General features: G+C 50.7%; 5 protein-coding genes across 5 annotated transcripts; 2 read left to right on the top strand and 3 right to left on the bottom strand.

The window, feature by feature from the left end:
• Nucleotides 1-1,190: 1,190 nt before the first annotated feature.
• Nucleotides 1,191-2,230, bottom strand: NECHADRAFT_90524 (uncharacterized protein; the record flags this gene model as incomplete). The annotated part of the gene is made up of 2 exons (XM_003053931.1): nt 1,191-2,105; nt 2,171-2,230. The coding sequence occupies 2 exons, from the start codon at nt 2,228-2,230 to the stop codon at nt 1,191-1,193; spliced, it is 975 nt and encodes a 324-aa protein (XP_003053977.1).
• A 971-nt stretch (nt 2,231-3,201) lies between these two features.
• On the top strand, nt 3,202-4,350 carry NECHADRAFT_31990 (uncharacterized protein; the record flags this gene model as incomplete). Its single annotated transcript, XM_003054632.1, has 3 exons — nt 3,202-3,635; nt 3,693-3,748; nt 3,800-4,350. The coding sequence occupies 3 exons, from the start codon at nt 3,202-3,204 to the stop codon at nt 4,348-4,350; spliced, it is 1,041 nt and encodes a 346-aa protein (XP_003054678.1).
• Nucleotides 4,351-4,990: 640 nt separating this feature from the next.
• NECHADRAFT_31804 (uncharacterized protein) lies at nt 4,991-7,563 on the bottom strand (the record flags this gene model as incomplete). The annotated part of the gene is made up of 15 exons (XM_003053930.1): nt 4,991-5,329; nt 5,377-5,435; nt 5,491-5,518; nt 5,595-5,672; nt 5,776-5,901; nt 5,963-5,987; nt 6,040-6,113; nt 6,176-6,192; nt 6,252-6,613; nt 6,661-6,813; nt 6,870-6,990; nt 7,114-7,136; nt 7,191-7,363; nt 7,418-7,483; nt 7,540-7,563. The coding sequence occupies 15 exons, from the start codon at nt 7,561-7,563 to the stop codon at nt 4,991-4,993; spliced, it is 1,668 nt and encodes a 555-aa protein (XP_003053976.1).
• A 2,071-nt stretch (nt 7,564-9,634) lies between these two features.
• NECHADRAFT_75654 (uncharacterized protein) lies at nt 9,635-11,438 on the top strand (the record flags this gene model as incomplete). Its single annotated transcript, XM_003054631.1, has 2 exons — nt 9,635-9,915; nt 9,965-11,438. 2 exons carry the CDS (start codon nt 9,635-9,637, stop codon nt 11,436-11,438), a joined length of 1,755 nt encoding a protein of 584 aa, XP_003054677.1.
• A 339-nt stretch (nt 11,439-11,777) lies between these two features.
• On the bottom strand, nt 11,778-15,780 carry NECHADRAFT_75653 (uncharacterized protein; the record flags this gene model as incomplete). Its single annotated transcript, XM_003053929.1, has 2 exons — nt 11,778-11,899; nt 12,510-15,780. The coding sequence occupies 2 exons, from the start codon at nt 15,778-15,780 to the stop codon at nt 11,778-11,780; spliced, it is 3,393 nt and encodes a 1,130-aa protein (XP_003053975.1).
• Between the last annotated feature and the right edge of the window lie 339 nt (nt 15,781-16,119).

Below are 16,119 nucleotides of genomic sequence, written 5' to 3'. Positions count from 1 at the left end.
GGAACTTGTTGCCCAAGCAGCATACGAAAGGGGTTTCAAGACATGGACAACATCGCGCAGATCAGCCCCGTCTTCTCGCCCATGGATCCAGACTAGACTGAGCCCCTGCGCCATTACCTCCTTCCAACGAGAACCTAACTAAGCGCGATCGTATGAGCCGTGTTTGCCGTTGGTGTTGTTCCGGCTAAGGGCGGGCTGATCCGGACCGGGGTGGATATCGATGGCCCGGAGAACATACCGCCTGAGAGAGGAGTGTTTACCAAGCCATTTCCCCGAACTTGTGATTGGATACTAACTGCTAGCTCATGTATAACAAAGAACACATCATTGGCATTGGATACGGTCATGAGCATGAGGTGGATTGGATGAATTATCCCAAGACGGCCAAGAGAAGCTCTCCCCCTGCCGCCCCATGCCAAACTACTCGGGGCCCAGACCAGGGAGGCTCCAGAGAAAGTTGAGAGAATCAATATCCAACCCTAGGGACAGCTGGTCACACCCTCCTCCAAATGGTGCGATGCTAGAATCAAACGGAAGCGAGACCCAAGTGTCCCCCGCGTCAAAGCCCACAAATCCGAGGTCATCTTCAGATGTTCCCATCGTTGCCATGTACCCTTCTGTCCCCTCCGTTTCGTTCTCGCCAGCGCCGTTAGTAGGTAGGGTCCGAGCATGATGCTCCCCAGAGCCTTGCCCTCGACTCGAGGTAAGATGAGCCCGGAATTGGGCAGTATGCTTCTCTATCAGGGCTGCATACCTCAACGCAAAATCCATATCATCGGGAGGAGATGAATTCAGCGTAGAAGTGCACTGATCCAAGACATACAAAGCATCGTTCACATCAGTGTGTGTAGAACCGACACTCAAAGCCTTGAGCAGAAACACAGACGAGCTAATGACGCTGATCTTTACGCGGGCTGGTGCGTAGGGGAGATGGGCTTTAAAGTCACTCATGGTTGCGATGCGGAGCAACTTTTTGCTGTCCGAGATGACCTCCTGCAAGAACCTGGCATCTTTTGGAGTTATGAATGCGGATAAGACCTCGTCTGGGTCTGTGTTTGTGGTTGTGAAGCCGGCGGATGATGCCCGTGAGACTACTGCTTGGATTGAGATGGCTCCCGTGCAAGCCTTGAGGTGGTGATACTCGATGAGGAGGGAGTCTCTGAGCGGTTCGTTAATGCCTACTCGTTTGATCAGCTCACAGAACAATGGCTATACGAACTACTCCTACCTTTGCACACAGAGTCGTATTTCTGCTGCCATTTAGACAAAGATGCTGAAAAGTGCTCCAAAAGGTCCGCGTAATGATCACCTAGAACCTGACTCTGAAGATGTGCAGCAGATTGAAAGAACATGGACGACGCCGTACGTGATAGTTGAGTCAGCTCCAAGCTCAAATCCATGTAGGCCATCCAAGATCGATGAGCAGGCTCGTCCGAGTTCTGCATTGGAAGTCGTGAAGCAGTGACAGCTATGCTCTCAGGAAACACGGAGGGGTAGCCTAACCTTGTGGCCGTCTGTGTCAGGTAGACATATAGAAGCTTTTGTACCCTGAGACTGCGGATTACTTGCAGTTCTGTTGATCTCGAAGCTTCGGGTCTTTGACTTGAAATAATCCCGAGCTCGTATGCAAGGTTATTGGCCATTCCCAAGAGCATCCAGGACATTCTATTTGCCCGCTTAGCGGGCTCAAAGACGTCGTCCTTCCACCTAATAAGAGGAGCCTCGTCGTTCATCCTCCTACGGTTCACAGGATCATAACCAGGTGATATGAGTAATGCATCCCAGCCATCGGTTTCCGGAGGGAAATGCAAGGCTCGGGGGTGCCAGTCGGATATCAGCATCAGGCTCTCAACGGTCCCGATCGCTCTCGTCTTTGCCGTCGAGGTCTTTTCCTGGCCGAGCAAAATCCGTTTTATGAGCATCTCGCAGTGACTCCAGAGGCGTTGGTGGATATTATGACTTCGTGAAGTACCGCCGGCTCCGGGGAGCATGAAGAATCGTGAGGCTATGGTGAGGATGGTACAGCATAGCATGGCTTCTTCGTGAATCAGGTGCGTGTGGGCTGAGTGGTTTCGAAACTGGTCGACAATGACGGGCGAAAGAGGCTGCAGTTTCTCAAAGAACCTATCACTGTCAATTGAAGCCAGGAGGATGGGAAGCTGGGACTTACAGGTCCATGTACGTGACAGCTTCTTGAGCTGTGAACAAGCCCTGACGCACGAAGCGACATTTGTCCCACAGGTCCAAGGTGGAATCTTCGGGCTCCGACAAGGCTGTGATCGTGAAACCCACCCCATTGAAGCCTCCAGGTGTAATTTTTGGTCCATTGGTCGGCTGGGATGGCGTTGACGCGGCGACACTGCGTTGTCGGTCGACTGCATCTGACAGAATATCCAGGGCATCATTGGTGCCCGTCACAATGCTCGACCTCACTCTGTCGTAAAGAGAATGGCCTGTGTTGTTTGGCGATTGCGAGAACCCTAAAGCATCTCCCTGGTAACCACCAAGCGACACGTCGAGCTGCTTAGGCGACGCGCCAGGTAGCTGAACTTCAGGAAGGGGACGTTGACGGGACGTCGTCGCAGCCTCCTGCTGTGTCCATTTCGGAGGTTCACGGTGCTTTGGTCCTCTTTGACGATGATCAAACCGACACTCTCGATGCTCCCTCTCACACTTGGTACACGGAGGCTTATCCTTGACGATGCACCTCGACTTGCGAGTTCGGCACGACACGCATGCGACATAGCTCCGCTTGAAGGAGCGTTGATTACCAGAAGGACCGGGACTCTCCATTGTGTGGGAACAAGGAAATTCTATCAGAAAGATCGGACCTTGTTGTCGGGGTCAAGATCGCAGGGGAAGTTGAGGGGTCGTATCCGGGGCCGCGAGTATCCGCGTCGGTCCGGCCCCATCCGGCGGGGTCCGGTTGAGCGTGGGAATATCAGAGGAGGAAGAGACGCCACGGTCAGTCAATCGAGTGTTTGAGACATTCCTGTACAATCATGACGTCTGAAAGGTAAGCACAGCAGATGCGGAGAGAGAACCAAATGGCGCCGATTATCGGAGGGTGTCTCGAGCATGACGACAGCATCTCTGGTATAAAGTTGGCGGCATGTGAACCTCATACAAAGCATCAATCGGATATCATCCAAAGAAACATCACACCTTTTCCAAACTCGACCAAGAAACAACACCGCCAACATGTCCAAGTCCATCGTCAACACCAAACCCTACCCCTTCCACTTCGAGGCAAGCCAATACCCAGCCGTCCAACCCAGCGGCAAGGGCGTCAAGGTCGAATACTCCAACTGTCGCGGAGCTATCCCGTCCATCCAGGCCTCGCGTCTACGAGCCATGATGGGCGAGGCCCACGATGATCCCTCCAAGATCGTAGCGCACGTCTGCAGCTACGACGCCCTCAGCTCGCGACTTTGCGAGGAGGCGGGGTTCCCGGTTCTCTTCCTCGCTGGATATGCCATGGCTTCGGCGTTTGCGCTTCCTGATACTGGGTACATTGCTTATGGAGAGGTTGTGAATAAGATCCAGGAGGTTTCCAGAGCGACGACGGTTCCTATTATCGCAGACGGTGACACAGGCTACGGCAGCCCTATGAATGTCCGCCGAACTGTTCAGGGGTAAGTCCAGACTGCGAAGCTGTGTCTAATATCAGTGATGTTAACGGCTGGTGATAGATTCGCGCTGGCTGGAGCGGCAGGCATCATGATTGAGGACCAGACTTGGCCAAAGCGTGAGACATCCCACCAATTCCAGCCCTCCATCATCTAACCTCTTATTCCAGGGTGTGGCCACACCGCCGGCAAGAGTGTCGTCTCCAGAAGTGAAGCATACGCAAGATGGCAAGCCGCCGTCGACGCCCGAAACGAAGGCCAAGACATCTGGATCCTAGCCAGAACCGACAGCCTCATCCACGGTTACGAAGAGGCCCTGACCAGAGCCCGCAAGGCCATCGAGATTGGCGTCGACGCCGTTTTTGTCGAGGCTCTTCCCGACAGAGAGTCCATGGCCCAACTTCGAAAGGATCTCAACTTTCCCGTGTTTGCCAATATTATCGAGGGAGGAAAGACGGAGAATTTGTCGGCAAAAGATCTTGCTGAGCTTGGATATTGCGGAGTCGCCTACCCTTGGACTCTGGTGGCTGCCAAGTTGAAGAGCATTCGCGAGACGCTTGAAGGTGTCAAGGGATCGCTGCTTGTCGGAAAGCCCCCGGTTGTGCTGTCTTATAGTGAAGTGTGCGATGGAGTTGGGTTCAATAAATACTACGAGCAGGAGGAGAAGTACAAGTATGAGGGACGGACGAATGGTGCTAATGGCCACCAGTGGAAGGATTAAATGAGGCATCAAAGAGATTAAGGCTTGTAGGGGGAAGGTGTTGGAAGAAACGTTACGAGTTCAGGAGAACATTCAGAAATATCAAAGAAAGGGCTTTGCCAGTCTCACAGATTGCCGTGTTCAGACCACAAGTTGTTCAGGTCAAAGTCGACGGAACAACTAAAGAACCCTTAAAAGTAAACTTGATCCGAATAATAAATTACGAGCCTCTTCTGCTCGAATGAAGACAAGTAGTTCACTCCAAGTCTGTGTGAAACAGACGTGAGGATTCCAACCACAGGTACATCAGAAAGCCAACGTGCGTGGCCGGACAAAGCAAACAACAGGCGTTGCAGAAACAGTCTATCTTCTATTCTCGAGGCTGACATAACTTTTACGATGAAACTACCATTTGCTTCATAAAGCAAGTTTCACAAAGTGCCCGTATGGGCATGGCTTTGGTTGTTGCAGAGGGCCAGTGCCAACTTGTACAGAACCTAACCAGGAGATCATTTTCCATTCTACCCTCGCGAGTGACGTCCCCAGTCATTTTCCAAACTTGGACACCTATAATGATGCCATATCCAGCCTGGAAGCTTCTGCAAATTCGCACTTGCGCCGTCTACCGCTCGGTCGCAGAGTTGTGAAGGCTGCAGTAATGTTAATACCAGAGCATGCCCGAGACTGTTGGGCACACATACCTGATGTCATCCTGGTCAATGACAGGCTTGTCCTCTTCTTCTTCTTGGACCTTGCGCACATTTACCGGTCCACTGTTGGAAACCAGTGTGAGCTTCTTCGCATCTGAGCCCTCCTCCTCAACATTCTTTCGCTTCTTGCCCTTGGCGCGGATCTCGCTGAGGTGCTCGAAGTAGCTCTCTGGCACATCTGTCTGGTACTTTCCAGAAAAGACTCCAACTTCAAAGTCCTTGATCTGGGTCTCGCCATCGATGGCATCGAGACAGGCGGCCTTGAGGTCATCCAGTGACTGGTAGATCAACTAAAGACTCGTTAGCGATGCACATTTGTAGGTGACAGATGGGTTACCTCATCGGCGCCAATCTCCTTGGCGATCTCCTTCACAGTCCTATTGTGAGCAACGAGCTCTGATTGTTCGGTTAATACGGTTCCAGTGAAAGCATATCACTACGTTCGACTTACGTGCGGGGTCGGCAAGATCAATGCCGTACTGCAAGAAGTTGCGTTAGCCAAAGGTCTTTACCTATCACATTGGCAATAAACCGAGCGAGTACAGTCCAACTTACCACATGGGGGTGTGTGATTTCAGGAGAACACGAAGCCAGGATGACCTTCTTGGCACCAGCTTCTCTGCTCATCAAAACCTGAAAGTCAAGTCAGCCACTTATCTTATCGGATAAGATGATCCCGCCAGTCCCGGAAGAGCATATCTTGGTGATTCGTGACCACCAGAAACAAGGTACATACAATTTCGCGCGATGTGTTGCCACGGACGATGGAATCGTCGACCAACAGGACAACCTTGTCCTTGAATTCGGACGCGATGGGCGACAGCTTTCGTCGAATGCCCTGTTGTCGTGCCTTTTGGCCCGGCTGCAACATTGTTAGTGCTGCCGACATAACCCCGGAGGGGGGCAGTAAGGGGTCGACAAACCATGATGAATGTTCGGAAAGTGTACCTGAGCAATTTATCAGTTACTGATTGAATGCGCAAGCTTTGATGCTTCTTACCTGTTCCTGACAAAAGCATTGGAGAGCGGCTTCTGCAGGCGGCTCGCCAGGGCGGCGGCGGATGTGTTGCTGGTCTTTTTGAGGGAGGTTCGTCAGTTTAACCGCTTGCGTATAGAAACCCATCGTGAGCGCTTACCTCGGGGATTGGAATAACTGTTCGACGTCAGTCAGTCAATCTGTCTAGAGTAGACTTGTCAAAAGGGGTTACTAACCAACATCAATCTCTTGGACACCCTTCTCTCCCAGCACATCCTTGACTCTCTCTGCGAGCCTCTCTCCCATGTTCTGCCGACTACGGTAGATGGAGATTCCATCTTGGGAGGAGTCAGGTCGAGAGAAATAGACCATCTCAAAAATGTCGGGGGTGTACGACTTCATCTCGACAATCTGTCGGAACTGGGGGTGGCCACCCTTCTGGATGAAAACAGCTTGTCCGGGCAGAATGTCGACAATGTTAGTAAAGCCGAGCTGGGTCAGAGCAACAGACTCCGAGGCCATGAAGTAATCCATGGTACCATCAAGAGTGGCAGAAGGTCGGGATCCGAGGCAAAGGGGGCGGATTCCATTCTCATCCCTGAAGGCATTAGTAAAAATTCCAAAACAAACACGCAGATGAATTACCTAAAACCGAGGACACCAAAGCCGGTGATCATGGCAACACAAGCAAAGCCACCCTTGCACCTCGAGTAGACTTCACGGAGGCCGGCGAAAATGTCGTCCACATTGGCTCGAGCCTTACCGAGCTCGTGCAGAGCGTGTGCGTAGACGTTGAGACTATCATATCAAGTTAGCAGATGCCAACAGAAGGTCGCCGGAGCAAATTAGCTTACAGAAGTTCTGAGTCGGAGTCGGTGTTGACATGGCGGTGGGCCTCGAGATCCAAAAAGCTGCGGAGTTCGGTGCTGTTGACCAGGTTGCCGTTGACGGCCAAACTCAAACCGAAGGGGCTGTCTGTTGGAAGGGGGTGTTGTCAGTAAACTGAAGAATCGCCTCTAGTTGTTCCTGGGGCGGTATAACTTACTGACTACAACATGTTAGCTTGAATTTTTCAGTGATAGATTGTCGGTCACTCACCATAGAAGGGCTGGGCTTCAGAACTACAGCAGGAGCCGTCAGCAGATACTCCTTGAACAGCAACAAGAGATGCTTACGCAGAAGAAGTTCCAGCAGTAGGGTACCGGACGTGAGAAATACCGGCGTATCCGGGCAGTGTCTCGGGGATACGGGCTGGTTCCTGGAAAACCTTGGAGGCCAGGCCGTTACCCTTCATCTGGTACAATCTTCCTCCCTGGCAGACTGTGATACCAGCAGCATCTTGTCCACGCTGGTACTGCCATCAGCATCATGATTAGAGTGATGTAAAATTGTGGGTACTCACATGTTGAAGATAGTAGATGCTCTCGTGGAGCTCGATACCAGCCGTGGTGGCTTTGGGATCGCCGAGCTGGGTTGAGGTGAGCCAAGGGTCTCATCAGCACGAGGACAGGGGTGGGAACTAACAAGAATGGCACTGATACCACACATTGTCGCGCAGGTGTATCGATTGTGACTCGAAAGAGGGTATGACCCAAGTGGTTGCGCAAACAATGACGCCCTTGTTGATGTTGCTCAACGCAGTGACCTTTTGTTCTTGAGGCGAGATTGAGATTTTAGTGGGCACTGAAAAAAGCTGCAAGCACCGGACACCGGACACCGGAGGAGGGTGGGGCGGATCCTGCTGCCTCAGGCCCGAACCTTTCCACTCGTCGCGGGTAGTCATGATTGCCTTTCCCAAAACTCTTTCGACACCAGAAGTATTAAAATTAGGAGTTTAATGGTTGTCCATCCGTGGTCTATCAATATCTAGTTCATTGTCAAACAAAGACAATGGCCCGAGAATGCGAAACCGGCATTTGGGGAATTTGTGTCGGTACGCCGATGCAAGAACCCCAATTGGGTCCCTGCCGCAGGGCAAGGGCCTATCGCGCACGGCGAACACGATGGGAACCAGGATCAGAGATAGATAGCCCGAGGTCTTGGACCGAAGGCGGGGTTGTCTCGGGCCAAGCTGGTTGGGGCTCAGTGGCGCGCGATTAAAGAGTCATGATGGCAACCTCCAATGTGCGATAGTCCATTAACAACCACATACCTGTCTAATGGTCTGGGTATTATCAGGGACTTCGATGAGCTTCAATTTCACTTCTTACTTGGAAGCTTGCATTGATCTTCAAAATACCCTTCCAGCGCTCAACGTCCAATGGATAAGAATATTTTGAAGGATGCAACTGACTCGCGATCTCAACGGTCTCTGTTCGGCGGACGATTGGCGAAGACGGGCCGGAGAATGATCCGCAGCCACCCTAGAGTGGAACACCAAACAAACTTCGCTGAACTTTGTCATCGCAAAGGCGAACACAAAAGGGCCAGATCATGTAAGTCCCGGGTCAAGAGGTAGCAAGTACGTTGACTCTCCGATGGTACCTTACGAGGGTGTTCTACCATTGAGATTCATGACAAAGAAGCCAAGAACGTGGCCAACTGACTTCCAGAGTTGAATCTTGAAACTATTTTTACATCCAGAGAACGCACTGAAACCGAACACACGTTGCCATTCTTGTCGTAACACGAGATCTAGTTTCACTTAATATTTATCTCCTTGCACATGGCTGAGCCCCTTCCGCTCTTCCAAATTAGACATGCTTGGTCAAAGGGAGAAACAGAGGAATTCTAAGATAGCCTCGGTTCAATTATTGAACTGAAAGCGTGATAGGGATTTCTCTTGATTTCTCCTCATAAGCTGTCATGCCGACGCTATTCTTGCCCGGGGCACACCAAGTCTCTCAGCGAGAAGGGTGTCCAGAGGATTTTCGTTGAGGTACTTATCCATCATGGTAACTCCATCACTCCTCTACCTGTCACAATCAACGAGCTTTATTAGATGCAAGTCAGCCGAATTTAGGCCGTTGGAACACATTTGCCGGAGATGTAACAAGGCTCATGGCCCCTGAGGGGTACATGTGAACTGCTGTGTATCTTCAGCCGAACATCGCACATAGCACAGCCTCTGAAAGCCGGAACTTTCCCAAGCCCTCGATTCTAGTTCATGGTGATGCTCTCGGACCCATGCACCCATGGTTGGATGCCTCGCAAAGCCATAGATTTGATTCGACGGTCCAATCGAGCTCGGGATCCTCAGCCTTCTGTGATCCGCAAGCAATGATCATGTGGTAACGTCTTGACGTTGGTTCTTGTTCCACCTGATTGCACTGTGACACGTCTCTTCGTGGCTGGACTTTCGGGGACTTTTTGTCGCCACGTTTCATTGGTGAGTTGATTTGCGTCTTGAACCTTGGTCGGCTGTTTCCCGTCTGTCCTCTGATGCCATCTGAGGGCATGTTTACTGCCTTTGTTGAGAATGGTGGCACCGGTCCTAGAGAAAGACTTTTGTAGGCTTAGTTATGACTAGATAGGCTTGTTGCGGTTGTTGTGAACGGATATATAAGCCCCGTGGGCTTCTCGTTGAAACTTGAAAGTGACCAAGGCATATACAGCTATCCAGTCTTTGAAATTCCATAACTTGTTGTCATTACCATAGTGATCGAACCTCGTCACAAAGATGTCTGATCGCTCCCCACTACCCACACCGGAGGCACCTACCGGCACACCCTTGAGGATTCCTATACACCCTAGGCCTCCAGAAACCAACACTCAGCCCCTCATAAACAGCGCCGCCCCTGAGATGCCGCCTCACAAGCTCAACCACAGCAAGCGAGGGAAAGTCTCCAGCGCGAAATGGGAGGAACACAAAGATACCCTTTACAACCTTTACATTGTAGAAGGATTGACATTGGAGAAAACCATGACCTCCATGGAGAAGCAGCATGACTTTCAAGCCTCGTGAGTTCTTCTCTATAGATGTTTGACTCTGGGTACTAAGACTTGCCAGAAAAGCGATGTACAGACACCGTTTCAAATCCTGGGGGATGTTTAAGAAGTCGAGGAAGGCCAATGTTCATAAAGACGTCGCTCGGCACCCGGAAGAGACGCAGAATAGCGACAGCGAGGTCTCATCTTCTGCCAACACAGTCTCTGGGACGCGAGTGCAACGCTATCTGACCAAGCACGGAGTGTCCATTCCGGAGAAAACCACCAGTACCGTACCGGCTTCCGACGCCAATGATGCGGGCTCGCCTATGGCCACGGGAACTCCAGCGAAGGCCCCAGCAGAGAAGGCATCTTGCGCGCTCTTCCTCCCGGCTGGCTTCAAAAGTCCCCTTGATTACCAACATTTCCTTCCTGGTGGGAGAATAATCGTTATCGATGGGATTCTCACCCTGCAAGCCGAGGTCATCCGACTGATTTCAGATGGGCAGCTCAACGACGCGATCGTGAGACTTCGCAATGCATTAATCACGCTGCTAGACGTCTTCACACCAACCCATCCAAACATAGTAGGAACAGCTTGGCATCTAGTTGATGTCTATGCCTTGAATCAAGATATCCAGGGTGCAGACAAAGTCATCGACTGGATATCCAGTGGCTACAGTAAAGAGCTGGGCCTCTTACACCCTCGAACCTTGTACCATTACCAGCGTGTCGTCGGAAAACTTGAAGCCTCTCGGCGAAGTAATGACGCCAGATCATTGGGATTCCGTCTCTTCACTGCGATCCGTGACAACGCCCCGCCCACCAAGATCATCTCAGTCCTCCAACCCGTGGTATCTGATGACGAGCTCGCGGGTATTACCGAGAGCCCCGAATTTCAGCGCATCTTCAGCAAGCCGTCCGACGTGGGCCAAATGGACCAGCAGCTGAGGTTGGCTACCCTCTGGTCCTTGGCCAGGCTTCCTGGAATGCAGCTGGTGGCACAGAAGCTGATTTCGGACTTTGGATCTCTTCCTTTGGACCTTCGGGGCCGAGAAGTAGAGGCAAGGTGCATCTACATCTGGGGTTTGGTCGATGAAAAGGCTCTCGAGACTGCCAGGTCGGAATGCCTCATCGCTCGGAACATACTGACTCATCTGGTCCTCCACGCCAGTCCCCAGCGCATAACAGAGCTCATCCCACTTGCCGAAGAACTGCAGTACATGCACCGTATTGCGGAAGACACTTCTGGGGCCAAGGCCATGGGGGAATGGATAATGGACTTGGTTCGATACCGGATCTTCAAGCCGTTCTGGGGGATTTACAGCCAGGATACAAATGCCAAACTAATAGACCACTTCACATGCATTGGTTTGAGGTGTCAAAACGGCTTTAAGCAAAGGGGGGCGCTGCTTTGGTTTACTTTCGCCTACAAGACCTCAATCAATGTATTGGGGAATGACCACCCCACCTCGCTACGGCTTGAAAAGGCAATCAAAGACCGATATTTCGATGATGGAAAAGAAGTTTTTAACGGGTTTAAACTTCCTCGATAGTTTTTTATTGTTTTTGCAAGACAAGAAGACGGAAATTAACATCTACAATATCGTCTCCACTGTGAACCAAGAATTGACTGGTAGACGGGCTCGTCACACATAGCTTCATGTTGGAGACAGCAGATGAAGCCTTCAAGTCAACTATTAATTCCAAGCATAACACTCTCAAAGAGTATCAAAGAGTAGATTTTTAACGAGTCTGATGACTCTCAGGATTAACCCGTATCTTGTGTTGGTACAGGGGACTCGCCTTTCAATAGTAGCAGATGCTGTCTAAATAAGATTTACACGGCCCTAATGAGGAGAACGAGGATCGATGTTCTGACCCACTTAGCCCATCTAGGGCTGAGCTTCAACCACAATATAGAACGCATTGGCAATACACCCACGAACGACGATACTACCCACAAGGCCCGAGGAATAAGTGATGCCCTTACGCAGGCAAAGAAATAAATAAGACACTAGAGTTTTCAGAGGATTATTTAAAATTATATAATTATTACGAGATTTATATATAATTTTATGATAATTATATTTAAGGGGGGATTAAAAGAGATTATCCTTACGTCTTATTTTTTCTTTACCCTAGGTAACCCTCTATAGTATATTGTTTAACTAAATGAGAGGTTCCTAAAGTTGGGCGCTGGTGGCCTCGAATTAATCACCTATAGAATATATTCGTCGATTGCCAAGACAGGGTTTTCTCTGGGAAGAAATGTCTTGCAACGGGGGGACGCAATTTGTAGACCGAGTACTTTGGACCACAGAAATACAAGATTTTCCGGAGATAGGTAGATAGCTAGAGAGTCCAGACACCGCATTCTAGATCCCCAAGTCCACGCTCAGTAACAAATCCTGAGTAATGCCCAGCTCCCCTTATCCATGCAGCTGCGGATCTTGCGGATCAAAAACCAAGCGGGTGAGCTGCTCCGAACAGGCGGGCAATAGGCTAATACCAGCTAATCGTCATCGGATTGCTGAAAATTAGGCCGTAATGACCTGCAATCCTACTAAAAGGAAATTCGTCCGCCTCTAGGTGCGCCGCCACTTCATCTTCATTCATCTGCTTACTTCTACCCGTCACCTCCACCGTCATATTCTTGAGTTCTTCTTCCAGATATGTCCTCTTTTTACTTGAGGCTCTATTGGATCTTCTCAAACAAAGAAAAACCTGGTCTGCAACCTTGTAAGCATCCTCATCCTGTATTCGCCAACCTTGAAGGCCGCCCTCGCTGTTATGCCATTGAAGGCCGCTCTCTCTGTTATGCCATACTACCATTATTGATTTTGCAGATTGCGTTACTCGTTCGTGCCCTATATCAGCCATGTTGGCCTCTGGATCAAGGTGTTCGAGAAGTGCATTGATCAGCCATACGGGGTTGGCCGTGAGTATGATCCACAACAAATCACCAAAGGAACTCTCTTCTGGATCAGGCCTGGGCCGCCTGGCGAGCTGGTAGCCTATTCCTTCGCCGGCGAACGTAATCAGTACTGGAATGTCGCCTGAGAGGGAAGAGCCAATTTCAAGAAACGTCCTCAAGGTCAGCACAATCTCTCTGGATTCTTCTAAGCCCATGCTTTCGCTGATGCCCCGCTGTGATAGGCGGTTCGAAACTGTAGCCAAGGTTCTTCTGAGGTAGAGAGTCCAGGGTTTTGTCAAGGTACCATCGACGCTGGGAGCAATACCCTGCTGTAGCAGCTGCCGGATCATCGGGTTTCGGTCTACAATTTCATGCCCACTATCCCAAACGCAGAGGGCAGCCAGAAATTCCTTCATGATGTTTGCTTTCAGGCTGTTTCCTGACTGTACTCGAGACAGTCGACTGATAGCGTAGTCCGCAAGCCCTGAAAGGCCTGCCCAAAACAGAAATACAGCCTCGCCTGTTGCGGGGAAATTTAAAGCCAATGAACGTATGTTTCCATTCTCGTGAGCCCTCTCAATGGCCGAAAGGAGGCCTACTGGAGGAGATGCACCCTTTTCCACAAGATACCTAGTTGAGACTAGAAACGAAAGGAGCTCCCAGTGCCCTGAAAAGGTCCCTGGATAGGCCCATGGCTGCTCCCTGTCGGGAGAAGGATTCCGAATGTGACACCGTACCAGACAAGCTCTGATAAGCCTGGTGAGGGCTTCATTGGTGGAGATCTCGCTTGTCTGCCAGAGAGCCCGCCCTTCTTCAGTATGAAGGAGGTATTCAAGGGCAGTCTGGTGAGTAAATCCGATCGTTGTATTCTTATAGTCCTCCAGTGTGTCGTATCGATCCGGTTGTTGGGGATAAAACGACGACACCCACGACACCTTTGACACTACAAGGAGTCCAGCCGACCGAGTCTCGACAGCTTTTGCGATGCGGCAACATCTCCTATGAAGGTCCGCCGTGGAGAATTCATCGCCGCGGTCCAAGAATTGATCTAAGACTGTTGGATCGGTGGCGGCCATCAGCTCAAAAACGGATACTGACTCGTGCTGCAAGCAAGGGAGTCTCTTTCCTGCCCGTAGCCGAGCAAAAATGATGTTGAAGAACCAGGAAGCAGTCTCCTGGTAAATCCGATTATCTTCGTTTGATCTCAACCACATGTCCTTGTATAGTGCTGCCAGGTCTCCTGGCATCGAGTCAAGTCTCCGCCTGAGCTCCGAATCAGAGTCGCCGTTCTCGATCCCAATCACGAGACTCTTAGAAACGAGGACAACCCAAAGAAATACCCCATCGGCCCTTGCGAGGATCCGGTCCACAAGAATGTCGGTGTGAAGTTCCTCGTCTATCGGTGAGATGGCCCGGCCCAGGCATCCTGAAGCATACTTTCTCATGTCACTTTCTGTCAAGTCTTGCATTCTCAGGTTTGGGCAGCCCTGTAGATGGTTCTCCAATACCTGTTCTGGACGACTCGAAATGCAGAGTTTGACGGTTGGTCCCAAGAGGCTTTTCAGGAGGAAGAGTAGATCGTGGTAGTCCCGATGGGGCGTGAATTCGTCTAGGCCATCAATGAACAAGCAGATGCCGCTTGTGGAGCCAGAAACATAGGTGTGAAGAAGAGCCTCTAATTTCTTTGTGTCCCAGTCTGCGATTGTCGATGGCTTCCTGTGGATCTCTTGTGTCTGGCGAATGTAATCCAAAGCCATCTGTCGGTTTTCGCAAAAGATCTGATACATCAAAGAGCCTAGAAGGCCCTTTAAGCTTTGTTGCATCTCAGATCCTACTTTCCAGAAATAGTGCGAGAAGATCTGGGCTTCAGGCTGCCACTTGTTCAAAAATTCCCTCGTCTTAGGATTGGATGAGACGAACTTCATCAGAGTGCTCTTCCCTGAACCTGGTTTGCCAGAGATCCAGTAAATCGGATCTCCGGATCCCAGCCAGTCTGTGAAGCTGTCCCATAGTATTTCTCGCCTTTCAGAACAAGAGCACGGCGGGACGCTAGTCCCACCGTAGCCGTCATCATATGATATTGTCGACCCCCAAAGGAGAGACTCCGAATCAGACTCCTCATCAGGCTCCTCGAAGATCCAATGGCATGTACGTGGATAATTCTCATCGATCTGGTTCTTTCGTTCCTCCATGTTTTCAAATTTGAGGCTTTGCAGCAGGCTCTGATAACTGAGTTCGTCATTTTGCTTGTCCCTCCATTCCTGGAATTGATCAACTTGTCGTTGGGTGTTGCTTTCAACAGTCGTAATGTGTGTTTGTAGCAGTTGGGTGTTCTTGAATGACTCAGACTTGATGTGCGCTTCCATGCGAGATTGCGCATTGTTCATGGCCTGGAGCAGTTGATCTCGCGTTTCCGTATTTTCCTGAGTGATCAGGTTGAGCTTGGTTTCGTTTTTTGCGGAGCACTGCTGAATTGTGTCTTCCAGAAGGCGACTTGCGTCTGTCAGAGCGCTTTGCTGCTCGATTGTGGACGTATCAACTCGATCTAGTGTCCCCACGAGAAGTTGAGTGTTCATGGCCGATTGGATATTTCTGAGGCTGGTCTCCAACTCTTCCAGGCGTGATTTCCGAAAGAGTGTTTTGAACCCGAGTCGAATGCTGGTTCGAACCCCTTTCTGCCCGTTTTGAGGGGAAAGATTCTGCATCTCTTGGGTCAACTTGGTTGCGACCTCGAGACACTTTTCTGCTGTGTCCCGAAGAGCCAGATCATCACGCGAAAGAACCCCGCTGCCTGTGTTCAGATTGTTTTTCAGCGTCTCGGAGATGTTTGACAGTTCCAGACTGTAGTCGTTGAGAGCAGGGTCCGGCTGTCCATCATTGTAGACCTTCTTGCACAGCGAGAGAGTCTGCCCAGCGAACGCTATCGTTTGCATGACGCTGCAGGCAAGCCCGAGGGCTACCAAAGGCTCTAGGCCAGACATTGAGGGAGTTTTGGTAGAGGTGGAAGCTGCGCTGTTCAGATTCTTCTGGTTGAAGCTGAAATATGGGAGGAAATGCGAGAGAAAAAGAGAAAAGATTTGAAGACGAGGCTCTCGGCTGGATGGCTGTGAAATGGCTGAGCGTGCAGGTGCAGGGGTGTCTCTCAACGGCCAATGACAATGATCTCGAGGCTTTCCGAGAGGGCGTTCCAAGCCCTCAAGCACAGGTGGCCAGGGCATTTTTCTGGGTATTCTTGCATGTTTACAACAGCAGTCCAGCTACCGATAGGCATATTGCATTACTGGCGGTAGCAGTTGTAAGCCATGAATCCAAAGCGATAG

This window comes from Fusarium vanettenii (assembly GCF_000151355.1).
Source record: "Fusarium vanettenii 77-13-4 chromosome 1 genomic scaffold NECHAsca_1_chr1_3_0, whole genome shotgun sequence".
NCBI lineage: Eukaryota > Fungi > Ascomycota > Sordariomycetes > Hypocreales > Nectriaceae > Fusarium > Fusarium vanettenii.
The sequence above is the reverse complement of the archived record's forward strand: the minus strand, read 5'-3'. Positions and strand labels throughout refer to the sequence as shown.